Source organism: Antechinus flavipes, chromosome 2 (genome assembly GCF_016432865.1).
Source record: "Antechinus flavipes isolate AdamAnt ecotype Samford, QLD, Australia chromosome 2, AdamAnt_v2, whole genome shotgun sequence".
Taxonomy (NCBI): Eukaryota; Metazoa; Chordata; class Mammalia; order Dasyuromorphia; family Dasyuridae; genus Antechinus; species Antechinus flavipes.
Genome location: NC_067399.1, coordinates 320,024,659 through 320,048,477, shown reverse-complemented (window position 1 = coordinate 320,048,477; position 23,819 = coordinate 320,024,659). Strand labels below are relative to the sequence as shown.

The window sequence follows — 23,819 nt, the reverse complement described above, 5'->3', positions numbered from 1 at the left end:
CTCCGAGCTTCCAAGGAAGGAATGGTTCAGGGCAAACTGTAGGATTTGACCTTTCTGCTCTAAGAGGCAGCACTGTATCGCAGACCATTTCACTTGAAGTCCCGAGAGACTAGGATGGACCCTTCCTACTTTGTCACCTTTGGCACTTGCTCTCTCTAACCCTGAATTTCCTCATTGACAAAATAAGGAAATGACCTACATATTCTCTCCAATGCATTCAAGCTCCACGATGCAATCTGTGATGAAGCCTAGAGAGTGACAATTCCCACCAAAACACAACTTTCCACTATGAATTTTTAAAACCTTATTTAATAAAAGGTTTAGAGATATGGAAAGACATTCAAAAGTAAATAAGTTACATGGGTACATTACAATCACATCAGCAAGATTTTCTTTAGTGTATTAATTTTTTTTTATAAAAAGCACACAAAAAATAAAATCTTCAGTCTGGTCTATCACAACTGTACAGCAAAAAAGGTAAATAATATATATAATATAATATATATGTACACTATTTTAATATGTAACAGTCTTTAAAAAGGTTGCCACAGGCAGCAAACACACAAAAGGCAGTGTCTGATCATTTTTCAAAATAAAAGTAATATACTTATTTATATGCTATGAAAGCATTTATACAATAATTACAGACTGACTGTTCCTGTGCTCTGTCCCCTGCCAAAAGACCTCCAACTTAGAGATTTAAACAAGTAATGGTTGAAACAGCTGCAAATTGTTGTTAGCAATATCAACACAACAGAATGGGAAGGAAGAATATCTGGTTTTAAATATAGAAATGTTTTCTAGAAACATGCATATTCTCTGTAAACCTAAAGAGTCAGGCCTTCCAGGCTGGTGAAACACCATCCCAGAAGCACGCCCCAGAGAGAACATTGGAACAGCTGAGGCTTGAATATGCATCGTATTCTCCCTTCAGTCTAGCATGTGGTATAAGAATGAGAAGCGGCTTCACAGAGGCAGTTGAATGCAGACAATCCCTTTTGACCCAAGCAGCATATAAAAAAGCCCCTATACCACTGGTTAAACAACATTTGGTACAGTGGGAGGTATGTGGATGGCAGAAGAGGAGGGAATGTATTTTAATCATGGATGGAGATTAAAGGCAGTAAAAAAAAAAAAATAAAATAAAATGGCACTGCAGTGCTCCCTTAACGTATAGTAACAAGACCAAATTTACAATCCAGATCAGAGGTGGGGAACCCCTTTTCTTTCAAAGGACAAAAGTCAGCCCAATGAAATATCAAAAGGGAGCAAAGCAAGTAGCCACACTATTTGTTAACCGAAATCACATCCCAGGTTGTATGGCACTATTAACAAAGGGCCTTGAGGCGATAGGTTTCCCTATACCATCTCGACTCTGATATCAGAGTTTCATGCCTTTATTTAGGTGGGTGGTGACGGTGGCTATTAAAATGGACATAGAATGATAGGAATAGGAGAGGAGGCAGAAATCCTTAAAGCTGGAGATGCTGATTATCCAACTTCCCAAAGCAATGGACTTTCTGATTAGGCTAAGCAAATAAAAGAAAAAAAATTGTGACCTATCACAGATCGAGAACAGCACCATTGAAGAATATATTTAGCTTTGTTTACAAATTGTTTTATATGCATTTTATTAGCCATGATTGCCTTTAATTCTTTAAAGATACATTTTTTTTCACATTTTACTGTAGATAACTTTCTCTTCCCAAATTAAGAGATACTATTTTGGCTCCCTTTCCTACCCCTACCAGGGAAGATCCTTACTAGCTGGGGGCAAGGGAAGAGAATCACTGTTCCAAGAATTCCAAGAGAGTGAGTTCTATCTACCATGTTTTGAGTGAATGGAAGGGTCTCATCTGGCTGAAGGTTTCTGTTACAAGAGCAGCTGTTGTGTATCTAAACAAGGACTGAAATTAAAGGAATTTTTAAATAGAAAAATCTTGGGACATATAAGTAGCACTTCAGGGCTGAGCTGAGAAGGCACTCATATTGAGCTTAACTTCCTGCTTCTGGATCATATACAAGATTTTATACAAATCATAGGACATTGAATTTGTACAATCGTATGGAGCAAAACAGATCAGTGGGCGAGGAGTTAGGAAATTTGGTCATTCTTTAGGAGGCAAGGCAGAAGAATTTGGTTACTCCCTCTATGGAGGCCCCAGAGACCCATATTAATGTATAAATGACACTGAAGAATACCTGATAGCATATAGTTTATAAGCAATCCCCTTCCCCAAATCACTAGCCTGATGCACCTAGTTACCTAGATGCCCTCACTGGGAATGCTACTTCCTTTAGACCTAATTTATAAAGTTATAGGTTAAGTATGTGAGCAGAAATCAGTCTTGTTCTAAGTTTTCATTCCACTACTTTTAGTAAACCTGTATCCTATTAACAACAGTTTTTGGGGTTGGTTTTTCCCCCCAAGGGTCTACCTGAATGAAATCCACACTCAGCCCAGAATTGAATGGGCTTTCCACCACCATTACTCTGAACCTATCTGAAAGTGGAGAACCTATCTGAAGCTGAGCAAGCAGAACTGGTTTCAGTTTCTTTAAAAGAAAATCCTTTTCCAAACACTGAAGTATTTTCTGTCTTGGGTTCTCTGTTGCTTTGAGCAAGTATCCTGTGATGGGTTTGGGGAAACCTCACTTCCTCTGCTGTGAGGGACAGTTCCCACAGTGACTGATAGAAAAGGTCCTACACCACAGGTACATGTTGTTATTTCCCTCCGAGGACAGGTAGGTATCTTACTTTTGGATAAACGAATTGGGCCTCTGGAAAGCAAGAGGCCCCTCTCCCTGAGAGGATATGAAAAATTAAATATGAAAAATAAATAACTCCGAAATCATAATCCTTTCCTATCTAATTCAGTGACCACTCTGACAGGAAAGGATCCCAAAATCTGAAGAAATCTGGGGGTCTGTTTTGGCAATTCAAGGAGGTGGACGTGGATTGGTTCTGACCTTAGAACTGTAGGGGACCACCACCAGGAAAGCTGAAGGCTGTCAACTCAGGCATCTCCCTAGGATTAATAAATTTAATCTCAAGGAAGAAGTCCTGAATGACTTGTAGCTAGTCTCTTTTTAAGTGTCCTCCTTCACAGTAGCTAAGGACCGAAAGGCATCTGGCAAGGGGGTGAGAGATAAGGATGAGTCCAATTTAGCAAAACTTTGGCTACCTTCCCCTCCACAGGCAGCCTCCTTTCTCATCAGTCCTTTCCCTCTGGCAGAGACAGCCGTCTAGTTCCCTTTCCCCAGGAAGATCTATTAGCAAGGACAGATGCCATTAATTTTGGCTTGGATCTCCAAAGGTTTGAGAAATTCATCTTAGCTCTAGGCAGAGTTGCCAGAAAACAGGAAAGCTAAGACCTTGAAAAGGATAGCAGGGGGAAAAAAAGCTGGATCCCTGCCACTTCTTTTTCACTCTGTCCACAGCTGCCCAGGCACACAATGCATACCCAGCAGCCTCCCTCCAGGGGAAGAAGAGATGCTGGAAAAGAGTAACTTTGGTTTGGGTGTCAGTGTGCTTGCCTGCTCCTTCCTGGCCCTGGCTGGAGGCTCACCTGGGCCAATTCCAGGTGGCAGGTTCAAGGAGCAGACCGAATACTCCTCTCCCAGAAGGGGCCGCCCCCTCTCACCCACCTGAGCCAGGGAGGAGAGACAAGCGAGCGCATCTTGCCGGTGGAGTTGCTCGATTTCTGTTGGCGCTCAGTAGGCTGTGTCCAGAACAGGGTGAAATCTTGCAAACTTGAGCTAAGCTTTCTATCTCCTAAAATGTCTTCCAAGTGACTCAGAGGGGAGGAATGGAAGGTCAAGAAAAAAAGGGGGAAATTGTGCAGCAAGTTTGATGTCCAAAAAGCAGCAGAAGTAGCAGCAGCAACCGATAATGGCCATGAGGCTTGGTGGGGGGAGATGGGTGACTCTAGGCTGGAAGTCTCCAAGTAGCATGAGAGGAGGAGTCCTACCATTCTGAAAAAGCACAGGGACAAGGTTCAGTAGAGGGAGAACTGGGTCCTGCCCCAGGTAACACTGTTCCCAGGGCCTTTATAAATTAAATAAAAGCTTGTCTTTTGTTATATTTTTTTCAGTCTTCACAATTCCCTTCTGACTCCCCGCTGAGTGTCCATGGAGCCAGGCAGCTGCAGCCACAAGGCAGGAGAGGGAGCCGACGGGGAGTGTGAGGGAGAACCAGCCTCACAGCTTTCCCAGCCGAGTCCCCGGCCCCTGCTCACTACATTTCACCATCTTCATCCGAGCTCCCCCCACTGCTGCTGCCACCGCCACCACCACCACCACCATTGCTACTGCTGCTGTTGTCCCGTCGGGCCTGGAGGCGGGTGGCGGCGGCGGCGGCTGCGGCTGCCGCAGCCGCGGCTTCCTTCTCCTTCTGCTTGAGCGCTGCCGCCTTCTTCTCCTGTTCTGCGTGGCTTTTCATGTGGGCGCTGCGGCTTTTTACCTTGAAGAAGACCCTGAACAGGAGAACAGAATGAGAAAGTGGGGTCACAATCAGGCTACTTTCATAACGCCTGAGAGTTGGGCACTCAGGGAGGATGTCTGCTATAATCATGCTTTCCTCAGATTAAAAACTCCGGGACAAGGATACTAATACATTGTTGGTGGAGTTGTAAACTGATCCAACATGCTGGAGAGCAATTTGGAACTGTGTCCAAAGGACTATCAAACTGTGCATACCGTTTGACCCAGCAGTGTCTACTGGACTTGTATCCCAAGGAAATCATAAAAAAAAGGAAAAAGACCTAATTGTGCAAAAATATTTGTAGCAGCTCTTTTTTTGTGGTAGTAAAGAATTGGAAAATGAGCAGATGCCCATCAATTAGGGAATGGCTAAATGTTATAATGTAATGGAATATTATTGTTCTATAAAAAATGATGAACAAATTGATTTTAGAAAAGCCTGGAAAGATTTACATGAACCGATGCTGAGAGAAACAAGCAGGATCAGCACAACAGCAAGGATGTGCAAGGATCAATGATGAAAGACTTGGCTCTTCACAGTGGTCCAAGGCAATCCCAATAAACTTTGGATAGAAAGTGCCATCTACATCCAGAAAAAAAAAAACTAAGGAGACTGAATGTAAATCAACACATACTATGTTCACTCTTTTTTCTGTTTTTTTCCCCTTAACTCTCCCATGGTTTTTCCCTTTTGCTCTGATTTTTCTCCACCATGATTCACAAAGCAATGTGTATTAAAAAATAAATGTACTAAGAAAAAAAATCCTTAAAAAAGTCTGGGACAAGAGTCACTAGTGTCAAAGTACAGTATAAAATATAGATTAAAATCCCAATCCTGATAATTATTATCTGGCTAGTCACACTTAGTCTCCCATAGTCTCAGCTTTCTTTACTGCAAAAGGAGAGAATTAAACTAAATGGCTTCTAAGATTCCTAGTCCTCCTAACTCTTTACAGTCCTATGTATTGTTCATTACTTAACCTAATATCCTCCTGATGCCTATTAATTGGGAATGGCTAAATGTGATGAAATACCATTTATTATACTATTGTGAAATAATGAGAGACAGTTTCAAAAAAGCATGGGAAGACCTGTATGAAATGAAATAAACAGAATAATTTCTACAACTGAAAGGTAACCAGGGGTTACATAGTTGATTGCAGCAGCATTTTCATTCATCTCACCCAATAGCTAGGCTCCAGGTCACCTTTACCATACAGACTATTTAATCTACAAAGACCTTGGGGTAGAGGGTACTTAATCAACTCCATTTTGAAACCACCTTTCTCTTCCCTGCCAGACAGCTACAGAGCTGCCATGATTAGTGAGTGAAGATTCATAGAGCTCAAATACTGCTGCCCTTAGACAAAGCTTCAAATATAATCCAGCCTTCTGTTCACATCATCTAGCCCTCAGTTTATGTAACTAGCTCTTTCTACTTCTTGCTCTGGGAATCATGACTAAATCAATTCCACCACTGCTTTTGAAAAGAGTAGGTCAGTTAGACTCCCCTAGGACTATACTGACCATTTTTAGTCTTCCCAAACCCAAAGCCTCCCTATTCTGGCAACCAATTACCTTACTGTGTTGTGACCCCTCTATCAGAATATAAGCTCCATGGAAGGCAGGAATAGCTCACTTTGGTACTTCCCGATGCTTAGCAAGGTGTTTGACGTATAGTAAACACTGAACAAGCTGAACCAGAGGAAACAACTCCACCAGAGGCAGAATGGGTAAAGCAGTCCCCATCATCAGTCAGGGTTAAATCCTTTGTGTTGCTATTGTCACTGATTCTCACTCAGTCCTGCACCCACACCATTTCATAGTGCTTCTCTTTATTTTTGATGCAACAAGTTCCAAAAGATTTCATTGGAGTTTTTCTGAAATATCTTTTTTCTTAATTTTATTTTTCTTGAGGTTTTTTTGGGAGGGAGGAGGGTTGGGAGAAAGGAATATATTCCTTTTATAGTATGACTTTTATGGAAATGTTTTGTCTATATGCCTTTTCAATGGGAGGGGTGAAACTGGGGAGGAAGGGAAAGATTTAGAACTCAAAATTTTTAAAAATGTTAAAAATTGTTTTATGTATAAACATAGTAGCTGGGGGGTAGGTGGGGAAATAAAATAATAAAGAATCTTACTGAACTACTGAAGCATGTCAGACCCTAGGCCTAACAGCCCAGGCTCCAACCTAGTCCCGTTGTCTTCTATGAAATTTCCCCATTTGTCCTGCAAAATCTAGTTTGGCAAGTGCCCAGCAGCAATGTCCAGAGGTCGAGACCATCATCAGAAATAAACCTCACAAGAGATATGGAGAAGGGGATACTAAACCAGCCTGGGAAATAAGCTAAGAGATGATGCCTATTTAGGACATGTGTTTTAGATACATCATCTCATTTGAGGTGAGGCAAGTACTATTGACGTCACCTCTATTTTGTAGATGAGAAAATTGAGGATCAGAGAGATCAGTGACCCTGGACAAATGTCAGAGGCAGGATGCAAACCCGAGCTATCATAATGATGTCATGACGCCTTTGCTACCATAACCATCATGCTCCCTCCAGTCTTCCAGAAGGGGGCAGAGTGACATCAGCTGCCATCTCACCACCTGAGCCAGCGCTCTGCCCATCACCCCACCGAGCCATCATCTTGTCTACTGACCCACCCAGAAGCCCAGACTTTGATTTTTTCCTTGTTCTCAGTACCAGCCGCCCACCCCACTGCCAGTTGGTTGGAATACAGTCGCGTCCTCCGTACCTGCCACATTTTTTGCAAGGGAACGTGCTGTCCTGGTTCTGGGTTTTATTTAAGGTCTCTGGGGTCTTCTTCTCAGGGATGGGTCCGGCTCTTCGAGACTTCCCAGAGCTCTCCTTGGGCTTCTCTACAGCTCGGCTGCTGGCCACCCCGGGAGCACTGGACTCATGGCTTCTGAGGATGAGGACATCATTGATCTAGACAGGTGAAGACGAGGCAACTGCATCAGTTTGGAATAAAAGAGCTATTGTGGGAGAAGAGCACAATGGCCCTAGTTTTTGCCTGCTTAGTGCCAAGTCCATAGCAAAGAATTCTGTGGGAACTTCATAAGTACCTGCTTTCCCAGGAAGCCCTGAAGCCCTAGCTCCTGTTTCTTGCTAAATTCAGTTCATATACCTGAACTACAGTTATGAACTTATCTAGATATATAAAAGGGCAGAAAACAAGAATTATAATATCAGATCATGAATCCACCATTTTTGCTTGTTTTTTAAAAAAGCTGACATGGTGGGGCAGCTAGGTGGCTCAGTGGATACAGCACCAACCCTGAAGTCAGGAGGACCCGAGTTCAAATTTGACCTCAGACACTTAACACTTCCTAGCTGTGTGACCCTGGGCAAGTCACTTAACCCCAATTTTCTCAGCAAAAATAAAAAAAAAAATTTGACATGGATAGTACTACCCTGGTCTGTTATCTCTTTATAAACTTCCTTTTGCTTTCTTGTCTGTATTTTTCAAATATTTCATTGATGCTTTTCTTTCTTTTTGGCTTTTTTATTTTTGGATTCACTCTTCCCCAAATAAAAGCTAACAACAGCTCTTTTTCTGAGAAGTCACTGCTTGAAGCCCACCTCCTAAATACTCTCCCTCCGAATGAAATACTTCCCAGTTAAGTCCCATCCCCAGAAATTTTCTCTTTGCTGTTCCAAAGGCCAGTTCTAACCATCCTCCTTTAGGCTTTAAACTCAAGGTCCATGTTGCTTGGACCTGATCTTATCACCATCTCTGCAGTATTGCTTCAAATGTCTTTGTGACCTGAAATACCTGAAGCAAAGCTCTCTATTTTAGTCATCTCTTACCATACTAGCCAACTTGCACCTGGGCCCTGTGTGCACGAACCAGTTTAAGCCTGCAACATTTTAGAGAGCTAGGAAGAGGCTAATTATCATTAATTTTGTGTATGATCAGGGCTTCTTAAAACTTTTTCCACTTGTGACGCCTTCTCACCCAAGAAATTTTTACGCGATCCCAGTTACGAGACCCTATATGGGGTCCTAACTCACAGTTTGAAAGCTTTGTGTTAGAGATCTCTCTACATACCAAGTGTGAGACCTGAGGGATACTCTAAGCTCCCAGCTGGTCCCACAGAAGGAAGGACACACTCACCGCCTCATTGGCCTGTATCGTCTGGGCAGCTTTGACAGCAGCTGCCCTCCGGCTCCTCTCTCGCACCTCTTCTTGCTCTTCCTGCTTCCTTTCTTCCTCCCCATCCTCCTTCTTGACCTCCTTCTTGGCCACTGCACATTCTTCAGGTGGGGCCTCCCTTCTGGGAGGCTGGACCTTTGTCAACCTCTGGGAACTCTTAAAATTGTAAAAATAAAAGAGTAAGCCAGGTCTTGGTTAATCCTCTTCTACTTTATTACTTAGAGGACTCCTTTTAGAAAGAGACTCCTACTTTAGAGCTGGTATAGCACCGAGAAGGAAGACAGGAGACACAAAATTATACCCATGTTAGTATGGATCCAGTCCTTCTCCACAGTCTGCTCATCACAAAAGAAACCTGACAGTGGGACCCTAAGGTGGTCACACAGGAAAAAGTTCTGACAACTCCAGTCTCCAATCCTGCCATTAATTAGCTGAAGGATTCCGAATTGGAAAGGACTTCTAAAGTCATCAATTTAATCTGTACCTGCATTGAAATCCCACTACAACACATTAACCAAGCAGTCATTCAGCCTGTACCTGAAGACCTTAATAGATAAGAGACTTCAGTACCTCCCAAGATGGTCCATTCAACTGGGAGAGGGTTTTATTAGGAAGTTTTTTTTATCTCAATCATAATTGTGTCTCTCCTCAATGTGCACCCACTCTTCCTATTTCTGACTTCAAGAGCCACCATACTTGGTCTAAACTCTCTTCCTTCAAACACCTGAAGACACTGGTCATCCTCAATCGTACATGTTCAAAGGAGACATCCACAACTTTACCCTCTTAAGGGTTAAGAGATGTCCCTTTCTTCTAGCCCTGACCCCACCTTCATTTCCCTTCAGTGAAATAGGGATAACATTGCTTCTTCCTAACAGAGTTGTCATGATATGATGAGATAAAACGCATGAAATCCCTCTGAAAACTTTCCCAAAATGTTCCACAAACATGACACACTTGTACTGCTTCTATGTTTACTACAATTATTAGCACTAGGCAGTTAGGTAGCACAGTGGATAGACCACTGGGTCTAGAATCAGGGAGATCTGAATTCAAATCCATCCTCAGATGCTTCCTAGCTGTAGACTCTGGGCTGGGTAAGTTACTTCAACCATCTGCCTTAGTTTCTTGAACTGTAAAATGGAGATATCAATAGCACAGGATTGTTGGGAGAATAAAATGAAATAATATAATAATATATTATCATTATTAACAAAATATTAATGTTATATAATAATACAATTAAAAAGCATTTAATATGTTTAGAAGAACTGCATATGGTTAAACTATATTTTATTACTTGCTATATAGGGGAGGGAGAAAAACTTGGAACACAAGGTTTTATATGGGTGAATGTTGAAAACTTATCTTTGCATGTATTTTGAGAATAAAAAGTATTATTTTTTCAAAAATTAAAAAGCATTTAACAGAGCCTGGAAAAAGTATTGTTATTGTTTTGTCTTGTTAAAACTCTTTATGACCCATCTGGGGTTTTCTTGGCAAAGATACAGGAATAGTTTAACATGTTCTTCTCTAGCTCATTTTACGGAAAAGGAAATGGGATAAAGTGACTTGCCCAGGTCATAGAGTGAGGAGGTATCTGAGGCCAGAGGAAACTGACTCCAGTCTAAGTGCTCTATCTACTGTGCCACCAAATTGCCCACCACCTGGAAATTAGCTGATGCCTAATCAATCTTCTTTCCCTATATGTCTCTTCCTTCTCCCCACCAATCTGCTTTGCAGGAAAAGGGACTCAAAACCTGTATTTCATAAAATTGACTCAAGATAACTCCTCAAGAATGGGCACTCTAGCATTCTGTCCCCTTTCCCCCCACTTCAACACCTCTGAGGGACTGGTAATCAACCAAATTCCAAGAGAAGAGAGGGAATTACCTTAATGTCCACTTCTACTTCCTCCTGACCCAGCTTCTCATCTGTGGTATCAATATCCCCGAAGGTTAGGGTCCCGTTTCGCCCAATTTTCACCTGCTTCTTGTAGGTATAGTAGAACTCCACACACTGGGCCACTGTTTTGGTCTGAATCTGATTTAGAGGGGGGAAAAAAAGGTGGTTAAGAGTCCCTAGTTCTGTTTAGCTTCATTTGTCCAATTACCCCTTCTCCCTTTGCTGTTCTCTCCTACCCTCTCCAATACCTATCTCCAAACAACACAATTAGTTATTAATTCAATAAACACTTATTAAGTGTCTTCTACATGTAGGGCCCTATGGTAGGCACTGCACACAGAATGACATAAATGGAATAGTTCTCAAGGAGCTTACGTTCTATTGACCTAATAACAGGAGAATAGACACAAAACAGTACTGCTTTTCTCAGCACAGAGAACTCTGAATACAAGAACTTCCTCACCCCATCTGTGATGTAGAAAAACCCTAAGGCATTACCTGTGGAGCAGAGAACTCAAGGATTACACAGATTGCAAGTACCATGGACAGGATTTGAATCCAGGTTTTCCTGGCTCCAAACTCAAAATCTGATCTATTATGCTAATATGCTACTTATGCAAAAGATTATTACAAAGAAAATTGAGGACAGAGAGATCAGTAACACCCGGGGTTATCAAGAAAGGTCTCACAGGGGGAATGGCATTTGAGCTGAATTTTAAAGGAAAATTCTGAGTGAGTACGTTCCAGACCTAGAAGTGGCTTGTACAAATGCATGGAGCTGCTCTCAGGAAACAGCTAGTATTGCAGTGTGGATGGTATATAGAGGTCATGAAGGGGCATAGTATGACATAATGTTAAAAAAGAAGATGGAAAGCCAATTGTGGAGAGCCTTAAATCCCAAACTAAGGAATCTGGAGTTACTGATGTGCAAAAGAACGGGTTCCAAGTTCTCTTCTCATATTCATTCTCTGTGTGTGTGTGTCTTTTTGTCTCTCTCCTCCCCACCATGTCCCAAAAGTTTTCATGCCTTAATACTGCACACGCACATTACTACAGCACTGAGATCAAGTCACTTGCCTGCGACCACACATCTCTATATTTTTACATATATACCTATAAGCATTTATATTAATTTATATCTATATGGGGTATGTGTATATGAATATAGAAAGGATATGTCACATGTTTTTGTATTTTTGAACACTCTTACAACTAGTTGTCCCTAAGAATATTAATTAAAGTGAGACCTATGTCTCAGGTAAGAAAGTGTAATCATCTTTAAGTCTAACCCAGAGGAGAGGGAGAGAAATGATCATTTCTTTATTTCCCTCTTTCCTTTCTTCGCTTCCCCCTCCTTCCTTTCTTCCCTCCCTCCTTCTTCCCTTCCCTTCTATTTCCTTCTTCCTTCCCTCCTTTCCTTCCTTCCTTTAGCTATGAGATGAGAAGTCCTGCTCTTAGAAATATAAATATCTAGGTTTCAGTCTGACTACTTCAGAAATTTATATACTTTAGATCTCTCCCTACATGGTATAAAACCACAACCAATATTTTTACATTCTCATATAAGAGTACAGGATTTTACTAACTACACATTGTTTTTTTTTTTTTTTTTTTGTTTTGTTTTCTCACAAGTATAGTATAAGCCAAAGCAAATCTGTAAACTTGCTGGTGGCCTCTTCAGTTTTTAGAACTATTACCCATCCTTTTTTTCTTTATGGAAGGGAAGGCTGGTATTCCATGCTCCCTTCCAAAGACTGCATCAAGTCATTCAAGCGCACACTCCATTCCCTACCTAATACATATTAATCAATGATTCATAATTTTCCAGCTTAGTCTCTTAGGTATGTATTCAACCCAAGAAATTAATCTGTCCAGAGCTTTATCAGGGAAAACTCACAGTAAGTTTTCCCATTTAGCTTGGGTGCACCTCCTACATGAAACTCTTCCTGCCCTTCTCCCTCCCAACTGTTAATACTTTCTCCCTCTCATTAAAATTACTTTGTATTTATTATGATTATAGGTTGTATTTGATTAGAATGAAGGATGATTTAAGGAAAGCCTGTGTGTTCCATTAGCATTTTCCTTCAGATGACAAGAAAAAGAGAAAGATCCCCGGTTTCCTTGCGACAAACTTATGGGATGACACAGAGAAAAATCCTAGACGATGGGCAGGTATGGATGGACTGCAATATCCATGATTGGAGGGAAAACCCATGTTGATGAAATCACAGATGCAGTGGTATTTCAAAGTATTTTTTTGGCTGCTTGCAGTATTTTCTTCCTGATCTTATAATTCTGGAATTTAGCTACAATATTTCTTGGAGTTTTTGTTTTGGGGTTTCTTTTAGGAGGTGACTGGTGGACACTTTTTTTTTTTTTAAATAATAGCTTTTTATTTTCAAAAAACAGGCAAAGATAGTTTTCAACATTCAACTTTGCAAAACCATGTGTTCCAAATTTTTCTCCCTCCCTTCTGCCCACCTTCTCCCCTACACAGGAAGAAATCCAATATATGTTAAACATGTGTAATTCTTCTAAAAATATTTCCACATTTATCATGCTGTACAAGAAAATCAACAAAAAAGATCAAAAAGGGAAAAAAATAAGAAAGAAAGAAAAAAGCAAGCAAACAACAACAAAATAAGATGAAAATACTATATTGTAATCCATGCTCAATTGTTACAGTCCTCTTTCTAGATGCAGATGGCTCTTTCCATCACAAGTTTTTTGGAATTGGCCTGAATCACACCTCACTGTTGAAAAATAGGTGAACACTTTCAATGACTACTTTATTTTCTGGTTCTAGAATCGGGGCAATTTTCCTTCATAATTTCTTGAAAGATGTTATCCAGGTTTTTTCTTTGATCATGGCTTTCAAGTAGCCCAATAATTCTTAAACTTTTTTCTTCAGATCAGTTGTTTTTTCCAAAGGTATTTTACAATTTCTTCTATTTAATCTTTTTTTTTTTTTTTTGGTTTGGTTTTATTTGACTGATTCTTGATGTCTCATTGAATTATTCATTTCCATTTGCCCAATTCTAATTTTTAGTGAATTATTTTCTTTTGTTAGGTTTTTTACTGCCTTTTTCATTTGGCCAATTATACTTCTAAAGGAAATTTGTTTTATTCAGTGGATTTCCACTCCCTCCTCCCCCATTTTGCCAATTCTATTTTTAAGCAGTTGCTTTTTTCAGTCCATCCCTGTGCTTCCTTTTCCAAACTGTTGGCTTTCCCCTCCAAACTTTCATAATTCTTCTACACAGCTCTCATTTATTTTCCCCATTTTTCTTTTATCTTTCTTTTAAGATCCTTTCTGTGCTCTTCCAAGAGAACCTTTTGCATTTGAGACCAATTCATATGCCCCTTTGAGGCTTTACCTGTAGGGATTTTGCTATTACTGTCTTCTGGGCTATTTCAAAGTATTTTTGCATTTACTTTGGGCTAATCTGTACATACATTATTTCACAGACACATAAACACAAATTCTTTGAGAACAGAGTTAGTTTTATCTTTGTTTTTGTGTTTCCCAGTGCCTGGGATGTTCTCTTCCTCCAGCAACACCTCTAGCAGCCAGAGCTCACAGGACTGATGGTAGCAGAACATGTAAAGTGAGGGAACAGAAGTACTCCCCAGTTTCTAATTCCCAGGCTACCTGCTGGATCTGAAGTCATTTATCTGCCTGTTCCTCCTCAGTCTAAAGTGATCTCACTGTCTGATACTGCTAATTACCACCTTGCAGCAAGCACTCTGACCCATGTGGCAATGAATCACTTCTGTCTACTGCCCTCCTTTACTTCCCCAGCTCTCACTGGCTTTGAATCCAAAGGGTCCTCACTGGTCTGAGGAGCAGCCTAGACCAAACAGTGCATCATCTTCTCAAGGGAATAGGAAGCAAGCAGGAAGAAAGAAGATAAAGAAGAGAGGGGTAGAGGAGGATGGCTTATTCTTTAGAATAAAAGTGGAGGGGATGCTCTAACCTGGCTGCCCCTTCTTAGTTTTGCTCTTTAAGCAGCTGTAAAGGCTTGTCATGGCCAGAAGCCAAGTTCCAAGTGGCTCTGGCTAATACTCTTGCCTAGACCACTTTCTCTTTACACAGTCTATTTCCAGCATTTCTTGCATGATTATTATCCTTCACACAGTCTTCCCCGCAATGAAACTTTGTCACTTGCAGCTGTTTTCTGGACCTCAGCATGCCATATCCATCCATCCATTCATCCATCCATCCATCCATCCATCTTGGCAATCAGAATTAAGTGACTTTTCCAGGGTCATATAATTAATAAGCATATGAAGCTGGATTTGAACTCAGGTTTTCCTGACTCTGGGGCATGTGCTCTATCTACTGTACCACCTAGCTGCTCCAGCTTTTCTTTCTTCACATAGGCTATCCCTGAGTCCTGGAAGGCACTCCCTCATCATTTCTGCCTCTTAGAATTCTTTATGGCTTAGTTCAGATGTTACCCACTCTAGTGAAGTCTTTTCTGATCCTTGCCCCCAACCCCAAGATGTTTATATGATCTCTTTCCCTCCTTAAATGAGACTGAATTGAATGACTTGTTTAAAGGTTGAACCTCACCACTTCACACCTCTTAGATTGGCTAAGATGACAGGAAAAGATAATGATTAACGTTGGAGGGGATATGGGAAAACTGGGATATTAATACATTGTTGGTGGAATTGTGAATGCATCCAGCCATTCTGGAGACCAATTTGGAATTATTAGGTTCATATAGGTTCATATCCTAAAGCGATCATAAAAAAAGGAAAAGGACCCACACGTGCATAAATGTTTGTAGCAGCCTTTTTCATATTGGCAAAGAATTAGAAACTAAGTGAATGTCCCTCAGCTGGGGAATGACTGAATAAATTGTGAAATATGAATATAATGGATTATTACTGTTTTATAAAAAAACAATCAGAAGCAATGATTTCAGAAAAGCTTGGAAAGACAGATTATTGATGCTAAGTAAAGTGAGTAGAACCAAGAGCACATTGTACACAGCAACAATATTATGTGATGATCAACTGTGATGGACTTGGCTCTCTTCAACAATGAGGTGATTCAGGCCAATTCCAACAGACTGTGATAGAGAGAGCCATCTGCTTTCAGAGAGAAGACTATGGGGACTGAATATGGATCACAATATAATATTTTTACCTTTGTTGTTTGCTTGCTTGCTTTCTCAAATTTCCCCCTTTTGATCTTTTTTTTTTTGGTTTGTTTGTTGTTGTTTTGTGGAGCATGATAAATGTGTTTAGAAGAATTGCACATGTCTAATCTACAATTGATTACTTGCTTGTCTAGGAAAGGGGGGAGATGGAAAGGGAGGAAGAAAAATTTGGAACACAAGGTTTTGCAAGGGTGAATATTGAAAACTATCTGCATATATTTTGAAAAATGAAAAGCTATTACTATTAAAAAAAAAAAAAAAGGTTGAACCTCCCAGTGGAATATATGCTCTTTAGGTAGGGACTGTTGTTTATTTTGTCTTCTTATTCCCAGAAACTAATGCCTTGGACATATAGTAATGAATCAAAATGAATTTCTTCCCATATGGAAAAATGATTCCCAACTCACCAACTTTTGCACTAGGAAGAAATCTTTCTTGTAGATGGCAATGCCCTTATTGAATAGTTTTTTTTCAGCTACTTTCCATTGGTCAGACCCTGTGATGAAGTAGGAAGAGTAGAAAGAGAAGAGAATAAAAAAACAATTCAGTTCAAAAGAAATTCCTTGGGAGTACCATTTATACAGGGACATGGAAGACTAGGCTGAGAAACTTTACTCCCATTCTAAGTAATTCCCCATCATTTTGGAGATCTAAGTCTACATTGACGGAGCAGATACCTTATCATTCTGAAACAACTCTTTTTACTTGCTGAGGGTAAATCTGTAAGCTTCATGAGGTTAAGGACTATGTCTCATATATTTTCCCATGATGCCATGAGGAACCTAGTTCAGGTTACCCCAGGTCTCTCCATAGTGCTAGGAATGCTAGGAATGGGATGAAAGGGGTTATAACTTTGCTAACGGTAGCTTGCAAAGGAACTATCCTATCTGTGTCCTTCCTGACCTTCAAGTGTCATCTTGGAATTCATTACCCATACAATACCCACCCATCCCAACCTTTTTGATTTTCTCTAGCAACCTCTCACTCACATATCTAATTTCCTTACAGTTACAGTACTTGTGTTATTGTCCACAACAATTCACGTTTGCTTAGTACGAAACTTTCTCCTCTCCTTCCAATATTTAGGATAGAATGCACCGTACACAGCAGGGGCTCCATAAATCCTGTTAGTAAGTGAGGAGGCAACCCACTACCTTTCCCCACTCACCTGTATAGTGGTAATTTGCCAATGGGTGATCAGGAGGTCGAAGTGGCTTCTTGAGCAGCAATTTGGTCAGTGTTGCCTGAGAGAGGAAAGAAGAAGCTCATGATCCCAATCAGAGCTAGAGAGAACCCTGGTACTGTGCAAAGTATCCCAAATACCCAGGTCAAAGCCTAGTGGCCCTGAGACAACCATCTTTGAGCTCTCTTGCTATTCCCAAGAAAAAAAGCATTTCCTTTTGCAGAGTGGAGCACTGACCGACCTGAATGTCAAGCAGAAGGGGACTTTAGTATCTAGTCTAGCTTTATTTGACCTATGTATAAATTAAAGTCCACTGAGATAAAGTGGCCCAGGGTAATACAAGGAGCGGACACAGAACCACAACTCAGGTAATTGAAAATAATAGAAAAAGCAAAGAACTTGGGATCCAAAGCTACTCACTATTGATTAACCTCAAGGAATTCGCTTAGCTTGAGTGGATCTCAACGTCTTCAAGAGCAAAATGAGAGGAAGAGGGGCCAAGAAAATCCCAGAAAATGTTTTTCAATTACCTAATCTACAATCCTATGATCCCAAGTCACTTGAATTCTATTCTGAGGCTCTTTTTACCATACTCTTACCCATAAGACAACATGCCAAGGGTTAGTCTCTCAGGGAAGTGATTGAAAGAGACTGAAAATTCTTCTAAGGCTCTTTCTAACCAAATCATCCTTTCAAGAGACAGGAAAGCACTCCTACCTTGCTACCTACCCTCTCTCTGAGACACAGTCTCCCCATCTCTCCCCTCCAAGCCCTCCCAGATACATAGTATAGCCCACTGCCACATCAGGCACTCAATAAAGGCAGCCAGTTGGTATAATCTAGGTCACACTGACCCCTAGGTCTTTCTCTGCCGTGGAGTGATGCTCTAGGATGGGGCAGAACCAAGAGAAGTAGCCCACATCTATCTTACCTTTTGACTGGGGAATTTGTGTTGGCCCTTCTCTACTCAGACACCTCCCTCTCCTTTGACAACAGCACCACCCTCCGCCCCTCCCCACCTTACACATGATGTCCCTTATTCTGGACCCCATCTCACCAAGATGTCGCCCTTGGCTTCATGCAAGCAATGCAAGGCTAGCTCCTGGTTGGTTCCAGCCCCAGGAAAGATACTAGAGCAGGCAGCAGTCAGAAGATCTTCCACTGGTTCCAAAAAGATGTCCACAAAGAAACCCCCAAGGAAGATGGGAATAAAAAAAAGAAAGAAAACCTGATTCAGAAACTCAGACGGTTTAAAATAAAAAATAACAAAGAAAGAATTCAAAAAATTGGACCCTTCCCTCCAGTCCCGGGGTCCTCCTTACCTTGCCCTTGCGTCTCCCTGCTAGCATCCAGGTCTCCCCACGGCTGCCAGACCAGGTCTGCTTTATGTTCATCTACAGCTGCCAGGGCCCTATCCCGGATTGGGGGGATTTCGGCTTGGAACCTAGTCCCCACATTGATTCGACTGCAGGAGAAGAAAGGACAAATGGTATGACACCTGGGCTCTCTCAATGGAAATGGTAGTTTTTCTCAGTCTGGGCCCTGGCCCTACCCATCAAGATAAGGACCTGAGGTCCTGACCCCAGAGGTAGAAGAGGAAAGTGATTTGAGAGCGCACAAAACTGGGCTGGAGATACAACCACAAACATGGCTCCATTTGAGGCAGAAGTTCAGTGGGCCCCTACCTATGGGTCAAATGGTCGCTAGGGGAAAACTTGTCTTCTGTTGTCAGTGGTGGCCTGTGCCTTCTGGGCAAAGAAAAAAAAATGGAGGTTGGTAGGAGATAAAGAAGAAACTTCAATAGAGGTTTTAGAGATTGACATCAATATATCAAAAATAAGCTTGGCGCACTGCCTGGACATAGAGTAGGCACTTAATAAATGTTTACTGATTGACCAATAAGTGGAAATTGGCCCTAGACCCTGCACTACGGTCAAAGATGGGGCAGGTCTGAAATAAGCAACTCTCTAACAGGCAGAAAGCGGTCCTTAATGGAGATTAAGGTTCATTCCTGCGTTATCCACCCACCCCTTGCTATTATCTGTGAGGACCTGCCAGTTACTTTTCTCAAATAGAGGGGAGCTCTCCACCCCAACAGTAAGTAAATGGTAGAATTCTAACACATTTAGGGATCATCCCCATTTTCACTTCTTTTTTCTTTCTTGAAAAGAAAGGCAAAATATCATTTTTGCACAAAGGACTGGGGCAGCCAGGGGGTAGAGATGGTAGTCTTTGAAACACTTACGGCTCAATGCTGACAGGTGTAACTTCCCCCATCACAGAAAGAACAGGTGGAGTGACTTCAGCACTGTCTGAGAGATAAACAACACATTTATAAAATAGTCTAAAACATGGGGAGCTGAGGGGGAGGGAAAGAGGGAAGGAGAAAAGATAGAGAGAAAGAGAAAAAGGAAAAGAAAAAGAGAGAAAGAGAGAAAGAGAGAAGACAGAGAAAGACAGAGAAAGACAGAGAGAGAGAGAGAAGAGAAGAGATATAGTACCTCTACCCTTTGGCTTCCTGCAGGAAACTTGCTTCTAAGGAAGCTCCTTCCTAGTTGTACCCTTGCTTGGTGCATTCTATCCCAAGATCACTGTGTTCCCCAGCATTCCAAGCAGAGGCTGAATCACAGTTATTCTAAAACAATCTCCAACCTACACTGTTGCAGATAAACCTCAGGGGCTTCCCGGGCTAAGAATTTTAGGCTCAACCTTGCTGCATTACTAGCAGCAAATGACATCAAGTGAAAACAGTGTTTGTAAGAGTGACAACTAAACATCAGCTATTAACTCTACTATCTCTTAATTAAGCTCGGAATTCAGCTTTCTATTCTGTTGAGGCAGGTAGGAAACACTGTGACTCCATAGCAAAGACTTTTTCAACAGAAAGGAAGGCTGCACCCCAAACTTAAGGGCTCAAAACTTAAATTCAAATCCTGTCTCAGATACTTATTAGGTCTGATTTTGGGCAAGACACTGAAGCAAGTTTAGCCTCTGTGTAATTACTCTAAGCACCTACAGACAGTGAGATAGTAATAACACCTACCTTACAGGGTTGTGCTGAGGGTCAAATGAATTATTACAATAGTAAAGTGCTTTACGAGACAGCAAAGCGGCTCAGTGGACAGAGCACTTGGCCTAGAGTGTGGAAGACTTGGATGTCCAGTCTCAGACACTTACTAGCTGTGTGACCCTGGGCAAATTGTATTTTCCTTAATCCACTGGAGAAGGAAAAGGCAAAGTGTTGATGTGCTACGGTTGATAAGGTCAAGAAGAATTAAATACAATTGATCAACAAAACAACAAAAATGCTTTGCAGACCATATAGAGTACTGGCCACCAAATGATCTAAAACCCCTAAGAGATGGGGATATCTCTTAGGTGGAAGACTGAAGAGGTCCTAAATGGTCCCTTCAGATCCAATCCCTTAGATGAAATATAGTCTGATTAAGGAGGGAGGACTCTCAAAGAGTGAAAATCTAAGCCTAGGAATTGTGATCAGGGTGGAAAACTCCCTCCATTAATTAAAATTAACAAATCTCCCAAAACTTAAGAGTCTTATGTGAAGCTCTGTGAAGCTAAGAAACTAGTTCAAGATAGTAAGTGTGAGAACTGAATATCTCCAAGGCTGTTTTTCTCCAACCTCAACTATTGATTGATTTTTTTTGCAAGGCAATTGGGGTTTAATGACTTGCTGAGGGTCACACACCTAGGAAACGTTAAATATCTGAGGATGGATTTGAACTCAGTTCCTCAGTACTCCATGGTTGGTGCTCTATCCACTGAACTATCTAGCTGCCTCTCAGCTACTGTTTTTTTCTTTATTAATAATTTTTTTTTCTGGTTACAGATGCATATTAACTTTTTAAATACACATTTCTTTATGAACCATGTTGGGAGAGAAAAGTCAGAACAAAAAGGAAAAATCGTGGGAGAGGAAAAAAAATAGAAACAAGAAGTGAACATAGCAAGTACTGATTTACATTCTATCTCCATAGTTCTCTTTCTGGAAGCAGATGGCATTTTCTGTCCAAAGTCTATTGGGATTGCCTTGGATCACTGAATCACTGGGAAGAACAAGTCTTTCATAGTTGATCATTGCACAATCTTGCTGTTACTGTATACAATGTATTCCTGGTTCTTCTTGTTTCGCTCAGCAGCAGCCAGCTACTGATTTAACTGTCTTTTGCACATACTGTTCTCTTCCAGGTTTAAAAAAAAAAGCTTCCAAAACATAGTCTGATTCTTATAGAGTAAAATCTAAACTCTTTAACCAAGCTTTCAAGATACTCCACGATCTGGCTCTCTCTTATCTTTCCACTCCCCTCCCTAAGATTCAGCCAGACTATTCTTTGTCCCTTAGTCACCTCTTCTACTTTCACCCTGGTGGTTTTGATCATACTCTTCTCTCTATCTGAAACAAAAGATTTTCTCCCAGGTCTTCTTTATCTAATAAATCACTAATGCCTAACAAGATCAGTAGCTAGGTGGATAGCAGCGCCTTGGGCCCGAGTTCAAATCCAGTCTCAGACATTTATAACACTTCCTCGCCGTGTGATTGTGGGCAAGTCACTTAACCCTGTTTGTTTTAGTTCCTCAGGTGAAAAAACGGGGACACCCTGGAGAAGGAAATGGCAAACAACTCCCGTCTCTTTACCAAGAAAACACCGTGGACCTTGTCCCGTAGAAGTGGCCACAAGTTAAGCATGAAATCAAAGCGAGGTCCGAGGCCTCTTTCCTGCCTGAAGCCTTCGGGGGATAGCCCCGATTACAGGAATCTTCCTTCCTCCGAATGGCCACAGCAGTTAGAATCAGTGTCACTCGGTTTTGACCCCAGCCGGCCCGATCAGCTTTTTCACACTGCAGCTTCCCGAGAGCCAGAATTTTTATTTCTTTGTAGTCTTTCCAGCACTCGACACAATGTCTTGCACAGAAAGAACAGGTACTTGATAAATATTTGCTAAGCAGCCAGATAATTCAGTGGTTAGAGCCCTGGGCCTGGAGGCGGCAAGAGAGCCCCAGACACTTCCTAGCGGTCGCTGGGCAAGCCACAAGCTCTGATTGCCTGACAAAATGGATGCACCGGAGCAGGAAACGGCTCCCCTCCAGTAACCTTGCCAAGAAAAACCCCAACGGGGCCACACAGGGTTGAACACAACTGAAAAACGACTAACCCAATATTTGCGGATTGGTTGATCTCTTCTCTGCCTTTTAGTCTAACTTCAGAAGCGGCTTCTTGAACTATCTGAACAAGCTCAGGACAGAAAGAAGGACATGGGGAATAAGACGCAACTCTGTCATGGGGAGGGTGGGGAAGTGGGGAAGGCAGTGTGGGAGAAGGAAAAATCCATGACAACGCGATTGTCCTTCTAGGTAACCACTAGAGGGAGCCAGAGAGCAGTGTCACTGGGGGGTGGGGGTGGGGGGGTTAAAGTCATCAACTCAGTCCCTCCATGTCAACTTTTTTCCCTGGGTTCCAAGGGCCAGCCTAACTCAGAATCACCAGGCTTCATCTGGGCCTGTCGCTAGGCCCTACGGGGAGAAGTATTTAAACAACTAGAATAAATAAATTCAGTGACTAGAATGTTCCACAGCCTGGGCTGAACTGGTTTTGCTAGCATCGGAAGAAATATTTGAAAGGAAAAAAGAAAAATCAATAAAAATGTTAAAAAAAAAATCAAATAAAACTGTCCGGTACCAACTCAAACGTGACTGAAGGGGCTAGGGAGCCACCTTCAGAGAAGAGTAACACTCCCATAGCCTAAATCCCCTTCCCAGCCCAGGGAGCTCGCCTCATCCAAGGAAGCCCCCAAAGATGGGATTCCTCCATGTTGCCTCCCTCCAAGCCACGTTTCCCAATAACAGAACACTCACTGGATCGGAGGAGGGTGCGGTGGGCACTCTTTGGTGTGATGGGGGGAGGGGCGACGAGGCCAGTGGCTGACATGATGGCATTGAAGTAGAGGCCAGAGCCTTCCCGCACGGGGCTGAGGATGGGCGGGGGCGTGTAGGGGGGGAGCTCAAAGTTTCTGTCAGACGGGTGGTCAGTCAGGCGGACGGGAGAGCGGAGGTGACTCTGATAGGGAGTAATGTTGGAGTAGGCTGGAGGAGCGATGAAAGTGCCTGCCTTGGTGGGGATGATCAGGGGCTCAGGGCGAGGCCTCTGCTTGGGTTTCCGGACCAAGCCCTCACCATCCCCCTTGGCGTCCGCATCTTCAGCCTGCAGAAGGGCAAATAACAGACAAGTCACCATTTTTAGAGGAGAGCAGAGGCTTCAGTTCTTCACCTTGAATTCTTTTTTTGTTTAAAATTCATCTTTTACAGATACAATTTGTGTTCCTAACATGGCCGGTTATTTCCCTCCTCTTTTCCATGATAAAGGGAGGGGAGAGAAAGAAGAAGAAAAAAAGTTTAAAAAACTAACCAACATATCAAAAAAACCTGATAAATAAATATGTGTGTACATATATATATATACATACACATATATCTATATTTAAATAGATACATGTATACACACACATATAGATATAGATATATGTGTATGTATATATATATATATACACGTACACACACAGATAGACTAAGAGTATGTGTGTGTTCCATGTCTACGGTTTACTATTTCTATTCTTTGGGGCGAAATTCTATTATTATCATTCAGCATTTAATTTCTATTATTATTATTGTTTTCCACGTATGTTGTTGTAGTCACCATGTGTATTTTCTTCTGGCCCTCTTCATTTTTGCCTTTTTTTTTTTTTTTTAATAAGTTCCGGTTCTGCTTCTCCGTATTCAACATTTGTCACTTCATACAGTACAATAATACCACAATACATTCATTTACCACAATTTGTTTAGCTATTTCCCAACTGAAGATTTATTTCCTTTGATAATATGGGGGGG

The 23,819-nt window shown here is 41.6% G+C and overlaps 2 protein-coding genes across 4 annotated transcripts in view; one reads left to right on the top strand and one right to left on the bottom strand.

The window, feature by feature from the left end:
* Nucleotides 1-4,181, top strand: part of DNAL1 (dynein axonemal light chain 1) — a 49,180-nt gene extending 44,999 nt beyond the window's left edge. Inside the window, exon 8 of one of the 2 annotated variants that reach the window (XM_051977634.1) lies at nt 4,094-4,181. In XM_051977634.1, coding sequence (XP_051833594.1) covers nt 4,094-4,113 — 20 coding nt within the window. In that variant the 3' untranslated portion in view covers nt 4,114-4,181. The remainder of the gene's footprint in view (nt 1-4,093) is intronic. The other variant, XM_051977633.1, reaches the window with a different exon arrangement.
* Nucleotides 1-23,819, bottom strand: part of MIDEAS (mitotic deacetylase associated SANT domain protein) — a 37,290-nt gene that overhangs the window by 2,701 nt on the left and 10,770 nt on the right. The window contains exons 3-12 of one of the 2 annotated variants that reach the window (XR_007950643.1): nt 22,791-23,136; nt 19,165-19,231; nt 18,242-18,384; nt 17,977-18,080; nt 16,905-16,980; nt 16,144-16,232; nt 10,554-10,703; nt 8,622-8,816; nt 7,239-7,432; nt 3,648-4,474 (exon numbers count right to left, since the gene is read on the bottom strand). Coding sequence is in view for 1 of the 2 variants with exons in the window: in XM_051977612.1 (XP_051833572.1) it covers nt 4,237-4,474; nt 7,239-7,432; nt 8,622-8,816; nt 10,554-10,703; nt 16,144-16,232; nt 16,905-16,980; nt 17,977-18,080; nt 18,242-18,384; nt 19,165-19,231; nt 22,791-23,136 (1,602 nt within the window). In the remaining variant the exon portion in view is untranslated. Of the gene's footprint in view, nt 1-291; nt 4,475-7,238; nt 7,433-8,621; nt 8,817-10,553; nt 10,704-16,143; nt 16,233-16,904; nt 16,981-17,976; nt 18,081-18,241; nt 18,385-19,164; nt 19,232-22,790; nt 23,137-23,819 lie in introns of those variants that run through there. The other variant, XM_051977612.1, reaches the window with a different exon arrangement.